This window comes from Arachis duranensis, chromosome 2 (assembly GCF_000817695.3).
Source record: "Arachis duranensis cultivar V14167 chromosome 2, aradu.V14167.gnm2.J7QH, whole genome shotgun sequence".
NCBI lineage: Eukaryota > Viridiplantae > Streptophyta > Magnoliopsida > Fabales > Fabaceae > Arachis > Arachis duranensis.
The window spans coordinates 91,152,908-91,168,671 of record NC_029773.3 but is presented as its reverse complement, the minus strand read 5'-3'; the positions used below and the strand labels follow the sequence as shown (position 1 = coordinate 91,168,671).

Sequence of the window (15,764 nt, the reverse complement as noted above, 5' to 3'; positions counted from 1 at the left end):
AGGGAGTACGACGCACTTTAATCCGACTAAAACAAAAAATATTCCATCTTATTTATCTATTACAACTCTAGTCACTCACCTTCTATTTTTTTCTCGCTTCATTCCTCTTTTTCTATCGCGTTGTCACCGATACACCTTACTGTCGCCGCCACCATCGTCTCAAGAAGCCACGCGCCGCATCGCTACTGCACCTTCTTCTCCCATGTGTTGTGTTGTTCCTGTGCTCCTTGCAACAGCCGCCGCCATTGCACCTTCTTCTTTTCTGCGTCCCAACCCCGCTCTCGATAACGCCGCTGCACCTTCTTCTCCCATGCGTCGTGTCACTCTTGCAAGTGACGCTGCTATTGCACGCCTTCTTCTCTCTGTGACGTCGCACTGTCGCCGAGTCAGGGATCCTATTCTACCACTACTCCAACGTTGCACCTCTGCCCTTCCTTCTACGCCGTTGTTTCGTGTCTTCAACATTTCATCGCGTGTCGCTTTGCTTCGTTCACCTAAATTGTATAATCCAAATTAACATTCACATCTTAGTGAAAACAAACATTCTGTATATATAGTAAAATGAACATTTTGCGGAACATGTGCATACAGAATCAAGCGAATTAAGTAAAATATCAATAGTATATATCCAAATAAACATCTATTTTAAAATGAAAAAACTATCCGCATACATGGTAAAATGAACATTCATAGTTGATAAAAAATAAATAACAAAATAACAGCTGCAGAGACACTTCACCTGAATCACAATACAGCAGTGACGATAGTAACACAGGATTACGAGAGAATAATTACGATAAAAATAAAAAAATTTAAAATTATGATTAAATTTAATTAATTTAAAATTTAATTTTTAAAGTTAAAATTAATTTTTTTAATTTATTATTTACATTGTTTTAAAAAAAACGTGATTTCTCTATACCTTTTCTTACCGAAAACAGTGCAATGATTGAATTGATCCTGTCGGTTTTCAATTTTCAAGTAAACTCTAGATAGTAACTACTAACTAAGGCATAATTAAAGACTAGGTGACATATACCTACTTTCTCTACTGTTTTATATTAAAGACTAGGTGACATATATCCAAAGAACATTATTATTTTGATGTATGTAAATTAAAATATAGTGATCAACTTTCAATCAACAAGAATAGTATTTCTCTTCCTCCTCTTCTTCTTCTACCTAATAAAATTTGTCGTTTTCCTCTATTTCGTGTTTTTCTTCTCTGCTCACATTCTTCATTATTGATCTGCATTGAATTCAACGTAATAAGCTACATCGTTCTTCTTCTTCTTCTTCTTCATTTTCTTCTTCGATATACACTTCTGAATGGAAACAATAAATGATTCAACTTCAAATCAGTCGATTGAGGTTATTACGCTGAGACAACTAGGGAATGATTGCTGCATGCTATCACAATAATCTTAAACATTGAACAAAATAAAAGGAGGCCACTGAACCGAACAACATTCATTTGGTGAACCGAAATCACAAAGGCACCAAACCGAACAATGTACATGTGGTGAATAAATAGGAATCAACTTTCAATAAAAAAGAATAGTATTTTTCCTCCTCCTCCTCCTCCTCCTCCTCTTTCTTTTAAATTTGCGCTCGTAGGTTCTTCTTCTTTCTTCAGTTCAGTGGATAGTGTAACTAAGACTTTGAAAATGGTTGTTACTCTGTTCAGTACTTCTTTTACATGAAAAAATACTATTTTTATTGATTGAAAGTTGATCACCATTTATTCACCATATGTATATTATTCGGTTCGATAGCCTTTATGATTTCGGTTCATCAAATGAATGTTGTTCACTTCGGTGATCTCTTTTTACTTTGTTTAATATTTAAGATTATTATTTTTATTTTTAGTGTGTCTTTTTATAAATAAATTTAAACGTGTAAAATATAATAATATACTTTTATTTAGTTTTTTTTATTGAATTTTTTTTATCTCTTCTTTGATTTAAAATTTTAAAAGAATGTGGTTTAATTCAATTGCAGAGATATCAACAATTTAACAATGTGTAACATATTAATTTATTAAAATTATGTGTATTTACATAATTAATTTTAATAATTAATTTTAATATGTAAATAATATCTTTTAAATATTAAATAAAATAAATTTTAGTTATTTTTAACTAATTTTTTTAATTATAAAATATTTTTAAAATATAAATAATTAAAGATATTTGTGCATGCAAAACTAAACTACTACCATTGACATGTTATACTAAAACAAAACATATACTTATAATAATAATCACAAATTAATAGTGAGATGCCAGCACGTATAGAATAGTTCATATTCCTAATCTCTGAAAAATTCATTAATAATAATAATATTCTAACAATAATCCAACTGGGATGGTGCGTGCTCTGTCAACATGAGAAAATTGTCAACTTAGGAAAATTTATTTCGACTATCTTTGTCAAAACTATGCTATACTTTTAGTTAAAGAATTTTACCATATGCTTTGGTGGTAGTTTTGACAACTTAGAAGATTCCATGCTGGTATGCAAATTCCTACTTAAAAAAAGACAAAAATTGCCCTTTACACTTTGTTGACAAATATTGCACTAGTTTTAACTAAGTTTCGGGTTCGAATTTCGAAATTTGATATGCATGTATATAGTCAATATATTCTATTATTAAAATTTAGAACAAATATTTTCTCCGTCAACATAATTCGTCAAAAAAAAAAAGTAAAGAACTCTTAATAAGTTAAAGATATGACTTTAAACAAAGAATAAATTAAAGGATTAATTATAATTTTAGAATAGTAAAATTTACTTATTATTTTATCCCTCAAATTGAAATTCTTATTTTAAACTAAAACATCAAAATTCATCATATTATGTATAAAAAAGATATTATATAGTTGCGTAACGTATCAATAACAATAACAATACTACTCAAAAGACAAATAACAACGTTAGTAGTATTATATTACGTAATTCATAGTTGACCAAATCAGAAAGATAGACTTGGCTACATTACTACGTTGCTAACATTAATTCGTTCTTTAATTTGACTTGGCTAAATGTCAACTATATATGAACTAATAAGACCACTATATATCTATGCCCTTAATTAAGCCCTTTCATTACTAATTAACTTCATCAATTCTCAAATTCCCTCTGAGTCCAAAATCTCTTTTTTTTTTTTCAATTCGACAAATTAAGAACTAATTTGTCGCAGATTTAAACGCTCTTATGGTTATGGATTCTTCAAGAGCAGCAACAAGAAAGAATAATCAATTGAATGGTCCAAAGCCGGAAACCCTAACGGTTAACAAGAACTGCTCCACAAAGATGATGAAGAAGCAGAAGAATCAGCAGGATCAAATGATGATTTCTCCCGTAATAGTGCATTTGATATCTCCAAAGGTGATTCATGTCAGGCCTGAAGAGTTTATGGGTACTGTGCAGAAGCTAACTGGGAAACCTATTTCCTAATTAATTAATTGATAGTTATATTCATTTCAATTGCATTATATATAGATATATATTATATATAGTTATATATTTTCATATGAACTTGTATGATATATATTATCAAATTTAATAGAAATGCATGTGTAGATGTCTTTATATGAAATTGTTAGTTGAAAAGCGTTAAATGATTTATTATGTTTGATTAAATTATTATCTAACAATTGTCAATTAATAACTTCACGTAAAAATAATTGTACCTATATAGAGAACATTATTATCCATCACTTCCTCTTCCAATTTCTTTCCATATATCAGTACTACATACACTTTCAAACTGTAGAAATTTATCTGCTATCAAACAACCTTTTAATTAGGTAGTAAGATTTTAATAGTTTGTCGTAATTTTAATTTAAAATTAGTTTTAAAATTTTGAATATAAAAAAAAACAGCAAGAGTTAAGGAAAATTATAAAATTTACACTTTTATTATTATTTTAAATAAAGTTAATCCAACAGAATTAAAGATTAGTCATTAATTTTTTGTCAAATGAATCTGAAAAGGGTAAAATCTCTATCTCTTATAAAGAAATATAAGCTATTGAGTAATTTTGAATTGCTCAACTAATTTACTCAAACTAATATACATATTTTTAAGCTGTGTCAAATTCATTGACGTATGTATGGATATGGATGTTTGAATCACATTTTATTAGTAATCAAGAGAAAACGTCTTTTGGTGATAAATAATAGGAGTGGAAGTTTAGATATGCATCATTTTATTGTATTTAGTTTATAGTACTCTATTTGTAATAATAATAATATATTAATATTATATAAATTAAGAGTTTAATTTTGATGTCTTATTTTACACAATTGTATGTATACAATTATATTTATTCTTTTTGATAATCATTCACGTATTAATATAAAACAGTAAAAGATAGTTATTGTAATTATTTTGACACATAATTAAATACAGTATAAAATTACTTTATAATGATAATATAACTCAAAATTAAATTCTAAAATAAAAATAAAAAAGGTTTATAAATCTTTTGTGATTGTTCTTTCATTTCCCGAATCCAATTGCACATACTCGCGTTCCGATTTTTTACTTCGGTAATTTTTTCTGCATAATTATTGGAGATATACAGTGATGGTGGTTACAATTTAGTGGTGATTGGAACCATGGGAAAATTGCCAGCGCCGGTGAACGGTGGTGGCGCCGTGCTTAAGAGAAAGACACCTTCAGAACTTCGGGTTGGTTTTAATTTCCAAGTGCTTTATTTCGATTTGTTATTTCACATTTGATACTCAATTCAATTATCGGTGATGCTTCTGTATAAGAGCTTCGAACATCCTATAGTAACACAGTCATTTGTATCGGAAAAATTTTTATTTTATTTTATTTTTTTAATCAGAGTAAAAATTTTCGCTACTTGTTATGCTGTACTAGTACATATATTAATTTCACTTTTGCAGTGACATAAGCTAAATTTTTTTTTGCTTAATTCTCTCCATCTGCTTATAATCACAAGCTTGTTGAATAGTTTTGATTTGATTTTCCAATATATTTTCTATTTTTCTTCCAATGTTGGACAAAATAGTATTGAATTGTTGAGGAAGAAATTCTCATTTTTACATGGTTGGCAGGGAGAGCAGTTGAAGAGGGGAAGTGCTGTCACTGATAAATCTTCACTCCCATTGAGTGATACTACAAAGTATGTTTCCTATGCTTCTCTTAAAATGTTTGTGTTATTTCAAGATTTCAGAGATTTTGGTTGATTTATGTTTGCAGCACCAATCAGATGGATAATGTGGATAAGAGACCAGGGCTGTTGAGGAGCCCAAAATACACCAACAAGCGTGTTGATGAAGTATTTCCTGCCAGAAAGTCCAGGTTTGGAGTTGTTTCTGGAAAAGAAAATGCAAAGGTTATTTTATTTGCCAAACTCATGAATCTTATTCAGCTTGGTTTGTTTACTTCTTCATTCAATTACAGTTCTCTCACTATTTTATAGTTATCGAGGTTGAAGTTTGAACAAATTAAAATTGTTACTCTCTTACTATGTTCAGGAAAATCCATCTTTGGAGAAAACTACTACTAGTAACTTGAAGAATGTTTTGGTTTTTTCTACTTCAGCTGCCAAGAGACAGCAAGGGAGTTCATGGTTTGCCTCATTGTCTATTCATCACTTGATATCGTTGTCAACTTTTCACTATTTTTTATTCTATTCATAATTGTTGGCAGCATGGAGAATCCTGCTACTTCAGGTGAAGTTAACAAGGATGGTATATTGCAAGCTTGTCAAACAACTGCCGAGTGTAGCCAAGCCAATTTTCGAAGTGTTTCTGAGCTTTCACCAGCTGCTGATAAATCTTCTGGATTGACTGCAGTTGATGTGGTATGAAATCATAACTTGTGGGATTATAATTTAGATTCTGTATTTTAAGGAGGTTATCACTTAATATTATAGGGCAAAGCATTAAGAGGTCTGGCTGCACCAAAGCCATGTGCCCGGAATGGTTTAGCTGCTGACTCAACTGAAAGATGTGGGGATATGATATCAAGCTTTGCAGCCAATTCCATATCCGAATACCATGTTCCCGGCCGGAAGGCTCCTCTGGATCTTACTTTAAAGACCAGTATGCGGGTGATATCATCCTCTTCTTTGAATTGGTGAGAGGATATATATTTTTGTGCTTTGTAAAGATTTCTTTTACTTGCTAGCACACTTTGGTTCCAATATCCTTGTTGTGTCCTTTGTTTTCATTCTGCATAAACCATATTTATATCCAAGTTTCAGGGTCCATAGGTCACTTACACATCATATCAAGCCCAAATTCTCCTTCCAGCAATGTACTAAAACAGGTCAAAATGTGAGAGGCTCCCAGGGCTTCAAGGTTTTGCACTCATGGATGTATCCTCAATCCATCCTGCCACCATCTCTCACATCAGTGCTAAGCTCATCAACAGCAGATGCAGGTTTGTCAAGTAGCTTTCAAGCGGATCCCATTCCTTGCCTGCATATCATCTTCCTCTACATTTTCCATAAGTTACAATATTCTCTTTTTTTATGCAATAGAATTGGAGTTCTTAAGGAAACGACAAGTTGCTTGGGAAGAATCATTCCAGGACCTCTATTACATGCTTCGAAATAACACTTGTGGCATCTTTTATGGTAATTATATGTTCTTTTTACTTTGCCATTTCCTTTATCCTTTTTATGTTGCTGTGCTATCCTTTTGAATTCTTATTAGTGTCGGTGTTTTGTGATATTGTTTAAATGTTTTATGCATAATGATGAACTATCATAATCAAAATGCACTTGTTTCTTCACTAGTATAGGCTAGGCTTTTCTTCTGTGAATTTGTGTACTTATACATGATGAAATTTTGTGGTGATGTTTTACTCCCTTTTACAGTTTGCACTTCTCAGTTTGTCGTCATGTTTACTGGTGGTGACAGCTCTGGGAGTCCCAAATGCTTCTGCAATGCTTATATTTCTCGGTCAACCAGGGGTTTGAGATCACTGTTAAGAGAAAACGTAAGAACTAAGAAGTAATCAAATTATGAATTATGGTGTGTCAGATATGCATTAGGATGTTTGTAGTAATTTTTAAAAACTTTGTTCATATTCTGCAAACTAATGTTCATACCCCACTCATTGCTAAAATATGAATAAATCATTATCTTCAATTCATCATCATGGAATTTTCTTCTTAATTTTGGTTTTGCTGAGATGTCTGAACTTATTCTGAGTTGCAATTTCCGATACTCTTTTTACAAGGATGTTTATTTCTCAATGCCTCTTTGCCATTCTAAAGTGGAGCAAGTTACTACAGAGTATTTGGTTGAGCTGTCAGAGATAGAGAAACATAATCTGGGGCAGGTTTGTATTTAACCCTGCTTCTGACCTTATTGTGCTTACCCCTTTCTCATTCTATTGAAATGAGAACACAGGAATAGTAATTTCCTGCTAGCCTCCCATAACTATGAACTAACTAATCTGATGTCTGACCATTTTGTAAGTAGCAGCATTCAAACCTTTTCATATTGACTGTTGTTTGGCTTGTTCGAACATTAGTCTAAGATAACTATCATAGAATTCATTAACCTTTTAGTGTATATCCCTATTGGCAAAAAATGGAATATGGATGCCTATCTGTTATGTTCAACATCATATAGAAGTTTCTACATTTTTGTTGACTGGTGATTTTTTATTCAAAAATAATGCAGACTCGACGATTAAGGTCTTACTCTGAAGTCGATAATAGCCCACAATCTTTTCTGATTTTCAATGGCAACAAGAATGTACATGGTTTGTATGATCTCTTGCTAAATTACAGGTAACTAAGCTATGTAACAAACTTTAGAACAATTAGCTTTCTTAGTAGCTCCTTATCAATCTTATACACACTTTATTGGGTTTGGTATTTAGTGTGTTCTTTTCTTCGTTGCTAACTACATTGTTTGCAGATCTTTCTTTACCTCGCTACTATCCAGTACCGATGTACCTTTGTTGTGCTCTCCTGCACCATTTCGAAATGCTGCATTTTCTTCTCCTGATGTATGTGCTCATTCCCCATCTTATCTTTTTGTGTTTTCTTTTAGTCTTTGCATTTTAAATTGATCAATGAAATGCTATACCAATTGCTTAGCTAGATAACTTGGTCAACAAGAAAACATGGATAACATGAAAACATTATTTAAAATGTATACATATTTCTGCTAGACTTGTTTAGAAGTATTGTAGTTTTTGATAAACGGAAAGGAGCTTGTTATGTAACATGACACAATTCCAAATGCTGCTCTTTTGCAGATTAAATGCATGGAGATGAGAAAAGCTGAGCATATTGCCACCTCTTATGATCGTTCTACTTTGGAAAACGGTGAATTTGCACAGGGTTCATCCGATAGCCTTTGTTGTAGCATTGAAATAAAAGATACAATTCTTCCACCATGGATTATTTGTGGTGCATGTGCCTTGCTGGCTTCTGAAGGAAGAAACTTTGAGGCAAGGTATGGCATTTTTCGTTAACACATCATGCAGCAACTACCATTTTGTTACCATTAGTTATTTATTTATAGTTTACCAGCGCAATGGTCTTACCTCTTAAAACTAGCTGTCTATGATTATAACGTTTTGTTACGGCACAAACTACATTGTGGAGGTTAATGAGCACTATTTGGAACCTAAATGATAAATTTTATCTTATGGTTTGCAGTTTTGTCATGGAACCTAGCTCAGTTGGTTTGAACATTGCCTTAGAATCAACTAGCGAGAAGCCAGAATCCGAAGCTGGTCGTAGCGAAAGCTTGCAAAGCCACAGCAGTACATTTGGAATTCCAGAAGCTATCGTCGCCCCTTGCTTGAAATCGTGTTCAGTAAAAGGCTTAAAGTACTGTGATGACTCTTATACAGCTTCTCTATCACCTGTGTGATCATGACCAATGATCATCAATGAATTTTCCTCATATTGCTGAGTAGTTTATATATTTCAAGGCTCTTTCCGCTTACCCTAAAGAAAATTAATGAAGTGAAGAATTCTCTTCTTGTATTTCAAAATCAAATAGTAACTTACCCTTTTAGTTCATAGAAATACCGTCTTCAAGAGCTAATGTTTTAGAGTGCTGAATCACACATACAGTAACACTACAACTGAAATATTAATATTTTAGTATTTCTTTGGCAATAATTTATTGAATTCCAAAATTGTTAGTGACAATGAATTGGAACTCAAAAAGATAAATGAACTTTTCCTTAGGCATAAACCACAAGACATAGAAATGAACTTTCTTTGGCACATGGATTATTTAGCACATGATTGTCCATGTGCTAATGCCTAATGTCTTGAATCTTTTATGTGGGTTCAACCAAACATGATATGAACTAACTCAATCTAATCAAAAGTTACCTAACCAAATTCACAGAGATAGTTGACACTATGAATAAAGAACGATCTGTAATTCTGTGTCTTAAAAACTAGAAGTTTGACTTTCATTGTCAATTTGAAAATTACTTATGTAAACAGTAACCACTGAATTAACCTGACTTTTATATTATGTAATTATGTTCTTCAAACTTCATTGAGACGATTAAATTGATTCATTTTAAACCACGTGTTATTGAAACTACACTACACACTAACAGAAAGTTAAACAAATAATTTTCCTGGAATATTCCTTTTCTTGTTCTTTGCCTTAATTTTCTCCTCTAATAATATTCACACAACGTAACTTTCCTAAAGGGGTCACCAATCTTGTTCATTGACCTGCCAGGCTTTTGGTCAAAGATCGTGTTCTATGATATTCCTATTGAAAGAATGCAAACCCCTAATATGATCATCCCCCGGTCAAAACTTCCAGAAAAGGATTATATCCAATTTAAATTGTATTTCCAAAAAAACATATAACTAAAATTAAAGCTCTATGCTGTAATTTTTAAAATTTAATATCTGAATTATTCAAAATAAAAAAAATAGAAAGATGTAAGCCAACATAAGGAAATAATGAACACGTGAGAGTACTGCAAAACATGTTTAAAAAATTAAAATAAAAAAATTAAAATAATATTCAAGATCATTAATTATAAACTAAAAGTATACAAGTGGAGGTTTGGAAGTTATGGTACATTTGAATGTGAAAGACTGAGGCTCTAAGATTATGCACACAAAGCTGAACTTGGTAGAAATTTGAGGTTGAGAATAGACACTACATAAAGATTAGGGACACTTGCATGAATAGGCATAGTCATATACAAGAGAGGAATGAGGATTGTCCAAAATGGCAACCCTCAAAACTCAACTCCAAACAAACCATAACCAAGTTTTAACCAATCAAATTTTACCAAGAAATCACCTTAAATTTCATACGCAGAACAAATATAAGAACACTGCACAATACACCACTTTTCAAGCAGAAAAAAAGCTCATGTTGTTGAACAAGAAAAGAATTCTCATTGTTGTAGTAGTGTAACAAAAGATTTTCAATTTCTGCTTCCACATTTGATGATTGACATGGTGGGAATTGGAGAATTTAGTTTCCCACTTGTGTTCTTGAAATACATCTCCATGGCCTTGTGTGTGTTATACCTTTGTCCAGGAGCATCAACAAGCCTGTGCTATCAGCTGGTAGCCCAAATCCATACCTGCGTTTGCAAGCATTTTAGATAATATGATAACGATTGATATTATTTGAACATCTAAGAGTAGGTATTGATTGGACACTAAAAAGACAAGAATTTGAATGTTGAGCTACACGAAAATCTAAGGGTGATAAAGTGAACGTTGACAAAATCAATAATGTTAAAGAAACATTTTCCAATCAATATATACTCTCATAAACCACCCTATAACCTATAATGAAATATAGAATAACCACAAGCAAAATGAACAGAGATTAAAGCGAAATTGCTATTCAAATGAGGTGGCTATACTTTGAGGATCTGTGATGCAACAACCAGTTCAGAAACAACCTGAAAAGTCCCATCACTAAGCACCTAGAGCTATGCTCCACATTGAAGCCTATGTTTTCCTAAATCATCTAAATACAATTACATTCGGAAGGTTATGGTGTTTTTATATTCCCCCCTATAGTTTTGCTAACTAAAGAACCAAGATAGAGATGATGAGAAAGTCCGACACAGCTAAAATAGAAACCACAAAATGAAAGATGCAGAAACAAAAGCAATGAGCAAAAGACACACAAGTTATAAATTTCCAAAAACAGAAGATACTCAGACTCCTTAGTGCAAAGCATAAGGATTGTGAACTCCGGATTAAGTAAAATATATAAAACATTATACACGAAGTATTATTAATAGTTAAGACATTGATAGGATACTTCAAAGGTAAATGGTGAATGACGTAAAGGATATAGAAACTCCTAAATGTTCAATATTTGATGCAAGTTATGCCTTATGAATATATGCAACTTGAAATCAAAGAACTGCATTGTTATAAGAATTATGCCAGATTCTGCTCTCATTTCGGTAGACCATGCACTTCATAATAGGAAGAAAACTACGAAAAATCTTGCATCGCAGACAAGTGTATTTTAAACCATCAGAAAATATGTTAGGCGTCACTTACTTGCTTTGATGAGCTCTCTTTCTCCATATAACAACTGATGAGATCCACTGAAAACAAAAAGATGAAATGATATAAGTACTGCGGCCATAATCTTCATCACAATTAACAAGGATGATGTTTTCAAAAGGAATTAGTGAGATGAATATAAAAGAAGAAGCCAAAACATGAATTACAGGGTTAACTTCCAAATGCAATCACTTCAGAATCCTGGATGGCATTTTAAAAGACTTGGAAAAAGACAAGAACTTGTTTTGCTGAAAACCTCTTGGCTCTTGCCAAAAATTTTTTACCGAAAGGTCAACAACGATGAGCAGAAGCTAAATGATGAATATATTAAATAGGATGAATATGTATGCCCGCCTTACTGAGTTTGGGATGAGCATTCTGCTAAGTCCAAATTTTACTTTAATACCAAAATCAAATGGATGAATCTCTCATGATTTGTTATACTTGGCAAAATCCCATGCAATATGTTGGCAGAAACCACATTTATTTTACACTTACCTTCACAATTGACGCGAGTGAAGATCTTCCACCAATAGCTGACTTCCTATTTGTCATTTTTCGTTGTGGTGACATGTCCTTGCACAGTTGTTGAGCTATTTCCTTCAGTAACACAAGTTGTGCTTTATCTGTGCGCATTGAAATGAGTGCCTGCCTCATCGATTCCCTATCAGCCTCAAGTGCCTGAAGCCTCATGTAAAGCTTCTTAACGTAGGGATCCTCATATTCCTCATGATTCCTCGGTTCCCTTGGCGAGCCAGTATAATCTTCAAAAGCAGCTCCTCCAGCTTTGGACCCTGTGGAACCATTATGAGGTGCCCGACTGTGAACCGAGTCAATGGTATATATTCTGTCAGTGGTATCATCGGCTTCTGATGCATTATCTTTCTTCAAGTTGGACTGGTCCTCGGATTGTGAGAAATAGTCTCTCCTAGAGTTACTATTGACCTTCGGAGAATCTGACAAATACCCAGAGCCTGCTTCTCTACCCACTGAGTCGGTGGAAGTTTTCCTAAAATGTGAAGTCTTCTCTAGAGTATTTCTCCCTGTAAAATCCGCATCGAGCTCTTTGTAAGTGGGTGTTCTCTCCATTTCGGAAATCCTATCTTCTATGTTCCTCAACCGGTCCCTAGGAGTTTCACCAAATGCATACTTTTCAATATCCGTGTCGTCATTATCAGCATCCATGCCAGCATTCCTCGCATTGCATTTCAAAGGAGGGTATTCATAGGCTGGAAGATCATATAGTAAATTGCCATCTGCCTCGGCCTCAGTGAGCCCAAAACTCATCATCCTGTGCTTATATGCCTGAATTTCACAAGTCAGCGACTCAATCGTCTGTTCTTTCTTATACAACAAATCATCCAATGCTAAAATCTCCTCCTGATCATGTTGCATCTTCTCCTCCGCATAACGCTTGAATTGCCGGGCTTCCATCTGAATCTCTGCCTTCTCCCTTTGCAACCTCAATATCATAGACATGGTCTCATTGGCAGCGGTCGAAGAAGAGTTCCTCTCCTCCTCCAACTCAGCATTCAAGTCTTTTATGGTCTTCTGCTGACTGACAATTGCCTCACGTAATGCAGCAACCTCGTTCTCGATTTCAACTCGCACAACCGAAACATCCAAATCCAACCCAGGGACAACAAAATTGGTACCCTGCTCAAACTCATCATGCTTCCGTTTAACAGAGCGAATCCAAGTCCCTGCAGGTTCACCTTCCAAAGAGCAACTACAACCGCAGTTGCAGCATTTTATCAAATCCTTGGAAGACGAAACTACCTTCGTAGCCATAGGCCAAAATGCATTCAAGAATCTAAGCAACACAAATATATCAAACAATTAAGATTCCAAACACCCTGTCTCTCTATCAAAGCATACCACAAACCAACCATTTTCTTCCAGCTCCCATCATCCCTCTCGGATCAACCAACCAGAGGGAAAACCTACAACAGTTGAAAACAAAGACATTAGACCTAAAATAACAATTAAAATAAGGCCACCAAAGAAACGATAGAGAAAAAAGTTACAGCATCAGAGTGGTGAAATTGATTCTTTAATTTTTCATTTACAAAACCAGCTCAAAACCCTTTCAGGGAAACAAATTCTCCCAGAAACTGATAATTTGAGAGTAAATTTTTCACACCAAACAAGAAAAAAGGGCAAATGATAAAAAGAAAAATTCAGAAATAGGAACATTCAAAAAAATGGAAACCACCTTGAAGGAATCGACGTTGAAGAACCAATAGCAGCCGGCAGCGAAGATTTCAGAGCATCAGCAGAAAGTATGAGTCAAAATTTCCCGGAAATTTCAGCTCCGCCGGCCGGAAAAGGTTCCGAACAAAATTTCTCCGAGAAAAAAAACGAAAATTTGAGTCACCAGTTTCTGCAAATCGAGAAAGAGGTGAAGAACAGTGAATCACCGCTTCCTTGGGATGAAAGAATGCGGGAGCGGGAAGGGTGTTTGGTGGGAACGAAAATAAAAAAGAAAATGTGAAGGAAAATCAAAATGAGAAAGAGGGGAAATTAGAAAAACCCTAATAATAAAGATTTTTAATTTCTCAGTCTTTATTGGAATGTGTAATGTGTTCTTTGGATTTTTCTCTGTTTTTCTATCTCTTCTTCTCTGTGTTTAAGGCTTCTTTCGATTTTCGTGTTTTGCGTTTTTTGATATTACTTTTTTTTATCTTCTTTTTGTTTTTTGTTTTTCAGTTTTTTTGTTTTATTTTCTCTCTGTCTTTCATCTATTTTAAGAAGGAGAAAGACAAAGATGAGATGAACGGTGGAGAATGCAAGTTACCAAAATGAGTGATCTGTGATTTTTTTTCCACTCATCTTTTTCTTCAAATTTTTCTTTTTCTGGACTAAATTTATTTATCTATCCTAATCCTTTTTCCCCTTCTTTTAGAGTAATTCTTTGTGCTTATTTTTTATTTTTATTTTAATTGGTGTGTATTAGTTGATGTGTGTGTGATGGATAGTCTTTGATGATAATCAATCATATCTTTTTGTATAATTTATTTAAAATGAATTTTTGCTAACAATTAGTATTCTATAAACATTTGTTAAAATTATTTATGATAAAAAATTATTATGTTTTTCATACATTTATATTTAAATTTTTCCATGTTTTAATTATTTAATACTTAGTGTTTTTAGTCAAATTCTTTTGAGATTAATTTTTTTCCCATTTTGTCTGTAAAAAAAAACAAGTAAAAAATAAGTGCATTTAAAATAAAATTAAATAGAAATGAAAGTTGTCCTTGTTCGTAGTGTATTGAACCTCAATAATTTTATTTTGATTATTACTTTTTTATTGTGCTCATTGTTTATTATTATGCTTGATTAATAGGAAGGATATAATTAAGTCATTGATTAGTCACTAATCATTATTTATTTATTTATTTATTTATTTTTTATTATTATTATTATTATTATTATTTCATAAAGCTTTGTCAACTTTTTCCCTAATAAGCTGTGCATGCAACTAACTTGCCACAAAGCAACTAACTGAATAATCTTTTTATTAATCTAAATAAAGAATCATTATTCAATTCCTTCGTTCTTTTATTTTATATTATTTTTTTGGTTTCTTACAGCTACAAAATGCAAGACAACAGCGAAGGGGAAAGGGAGAAAGTGTTAATTAGTGATGCAACTAAAATTTCGAATGTGTATTTCATCACATATTACAACATCTTTAACAATATTAAACATTTTAATTTGTTTATTTTCAAGCTAACCTTCTTCTTCTGCTTATTTTTAGTATTTTATGTCATAATATCTTTTATCTTTTCATAAATATTTTTTTTAGTTCTTGATTTTTTTTTTTGTGAGACATAACATATTTTAACTATTTTTAAATTTCGATAAAATCCTCCACTCATAAAAAAAAAAAAAGACAAATCAACTTCTGTTAGCGGTTTGGCAAACAATTACCTGTGTCATTATAGTTTACAAAATCTAACCCCTCTCTAATTAACAAGATTTTCAACCTTTTCACATTCACTCATTTACTATCTTGTTCACTGTTCTTTCTTTCACTCCCACATTCACTCATACTGTCATACACAGAGAGCTCAAAAGAAAAGACCACCATCATCAAAAATTTATTAATGTTATTTTCTAAATGCAACTTTTTCATATTAGATATATTTATTTCAATAAATCTCAAAAATTTATAAGAGAACTATTCATTTTTTAGGTAATAATATATAGTAAAACTAAAACC

At 32.6% G+C, this 15,764-nt stretch overlaps 2 protein-coding genes across 2 annotated transcripts; one reads left to right on the top strand and one right to left on the bottom strand.

The window, feature by feature from the left end:
* The first annotated feature begins 4,503 nt into the window (after positions 1 to 4,503).
* LOC107476107 (uncharacterized) lies at positions 4,504 to 9,011 on the top strand. The gene is made up of 14 exons (XM_052257547.1): positions 4,504 to 4,697; positions 5,091 to 5,158; positions 5,203 to 5,371; positions 5,514 to 5,608; positions 5,689 to 5,842; positions 5,915 to 6,117; positions 6,245 to 6,423; positions 6,524 to 6,619; positions 6,863 to 6,984; positions 7,228 to 7,329; positions 7,677 to 7,786; positions 7,917 to 8,007; positions 8,260 to 8,459; positions 8,666 to 9,011. The coding sequence occupies exons 1-14, from the start codon at positions 4,626 to 4,628 to the stop codon at positions 8,880 to 8,882; spliced, it is 1,878 nt and encodes a 625-aa protein (XP_052113507.1). The 5' UTR covers positions 4,504 to 4,625; the 3' UTR covers positions 8,883 to 9,011.
* A 1,051-nt stretch (positions 9,012 to 10,062) lies between these two features.
* On the bottom strand, positions 10,063 to 14,224 carry LOC107476027 (myosin-binding protein 7). The gene is made up of 4 exons (XM_016095760.3): positions 13,752 to 14,224; positions 12,035 to 13,479; positions 11,531 to 11,577; positions 10,063 to 10,587 (listed from the first exon to the last, which is right to left on the bottom strand). Exons 2-4 carry the CDS (start codon positions 13,325 to 13,327, stop codon positions 10,476 to 10,478), a joined length of 1,452 nt encoding a protein of 483 aa, XP_015951246.1. The 5' UTR covers positions 13,328 to 13,479; positions 13,752 to 14,224; the 3' UTR covers positions 10,063 to 10,475.
* Between the last annotated feature and the right edge of the window lie 1,540 nt (positions 14,225 to 15,764).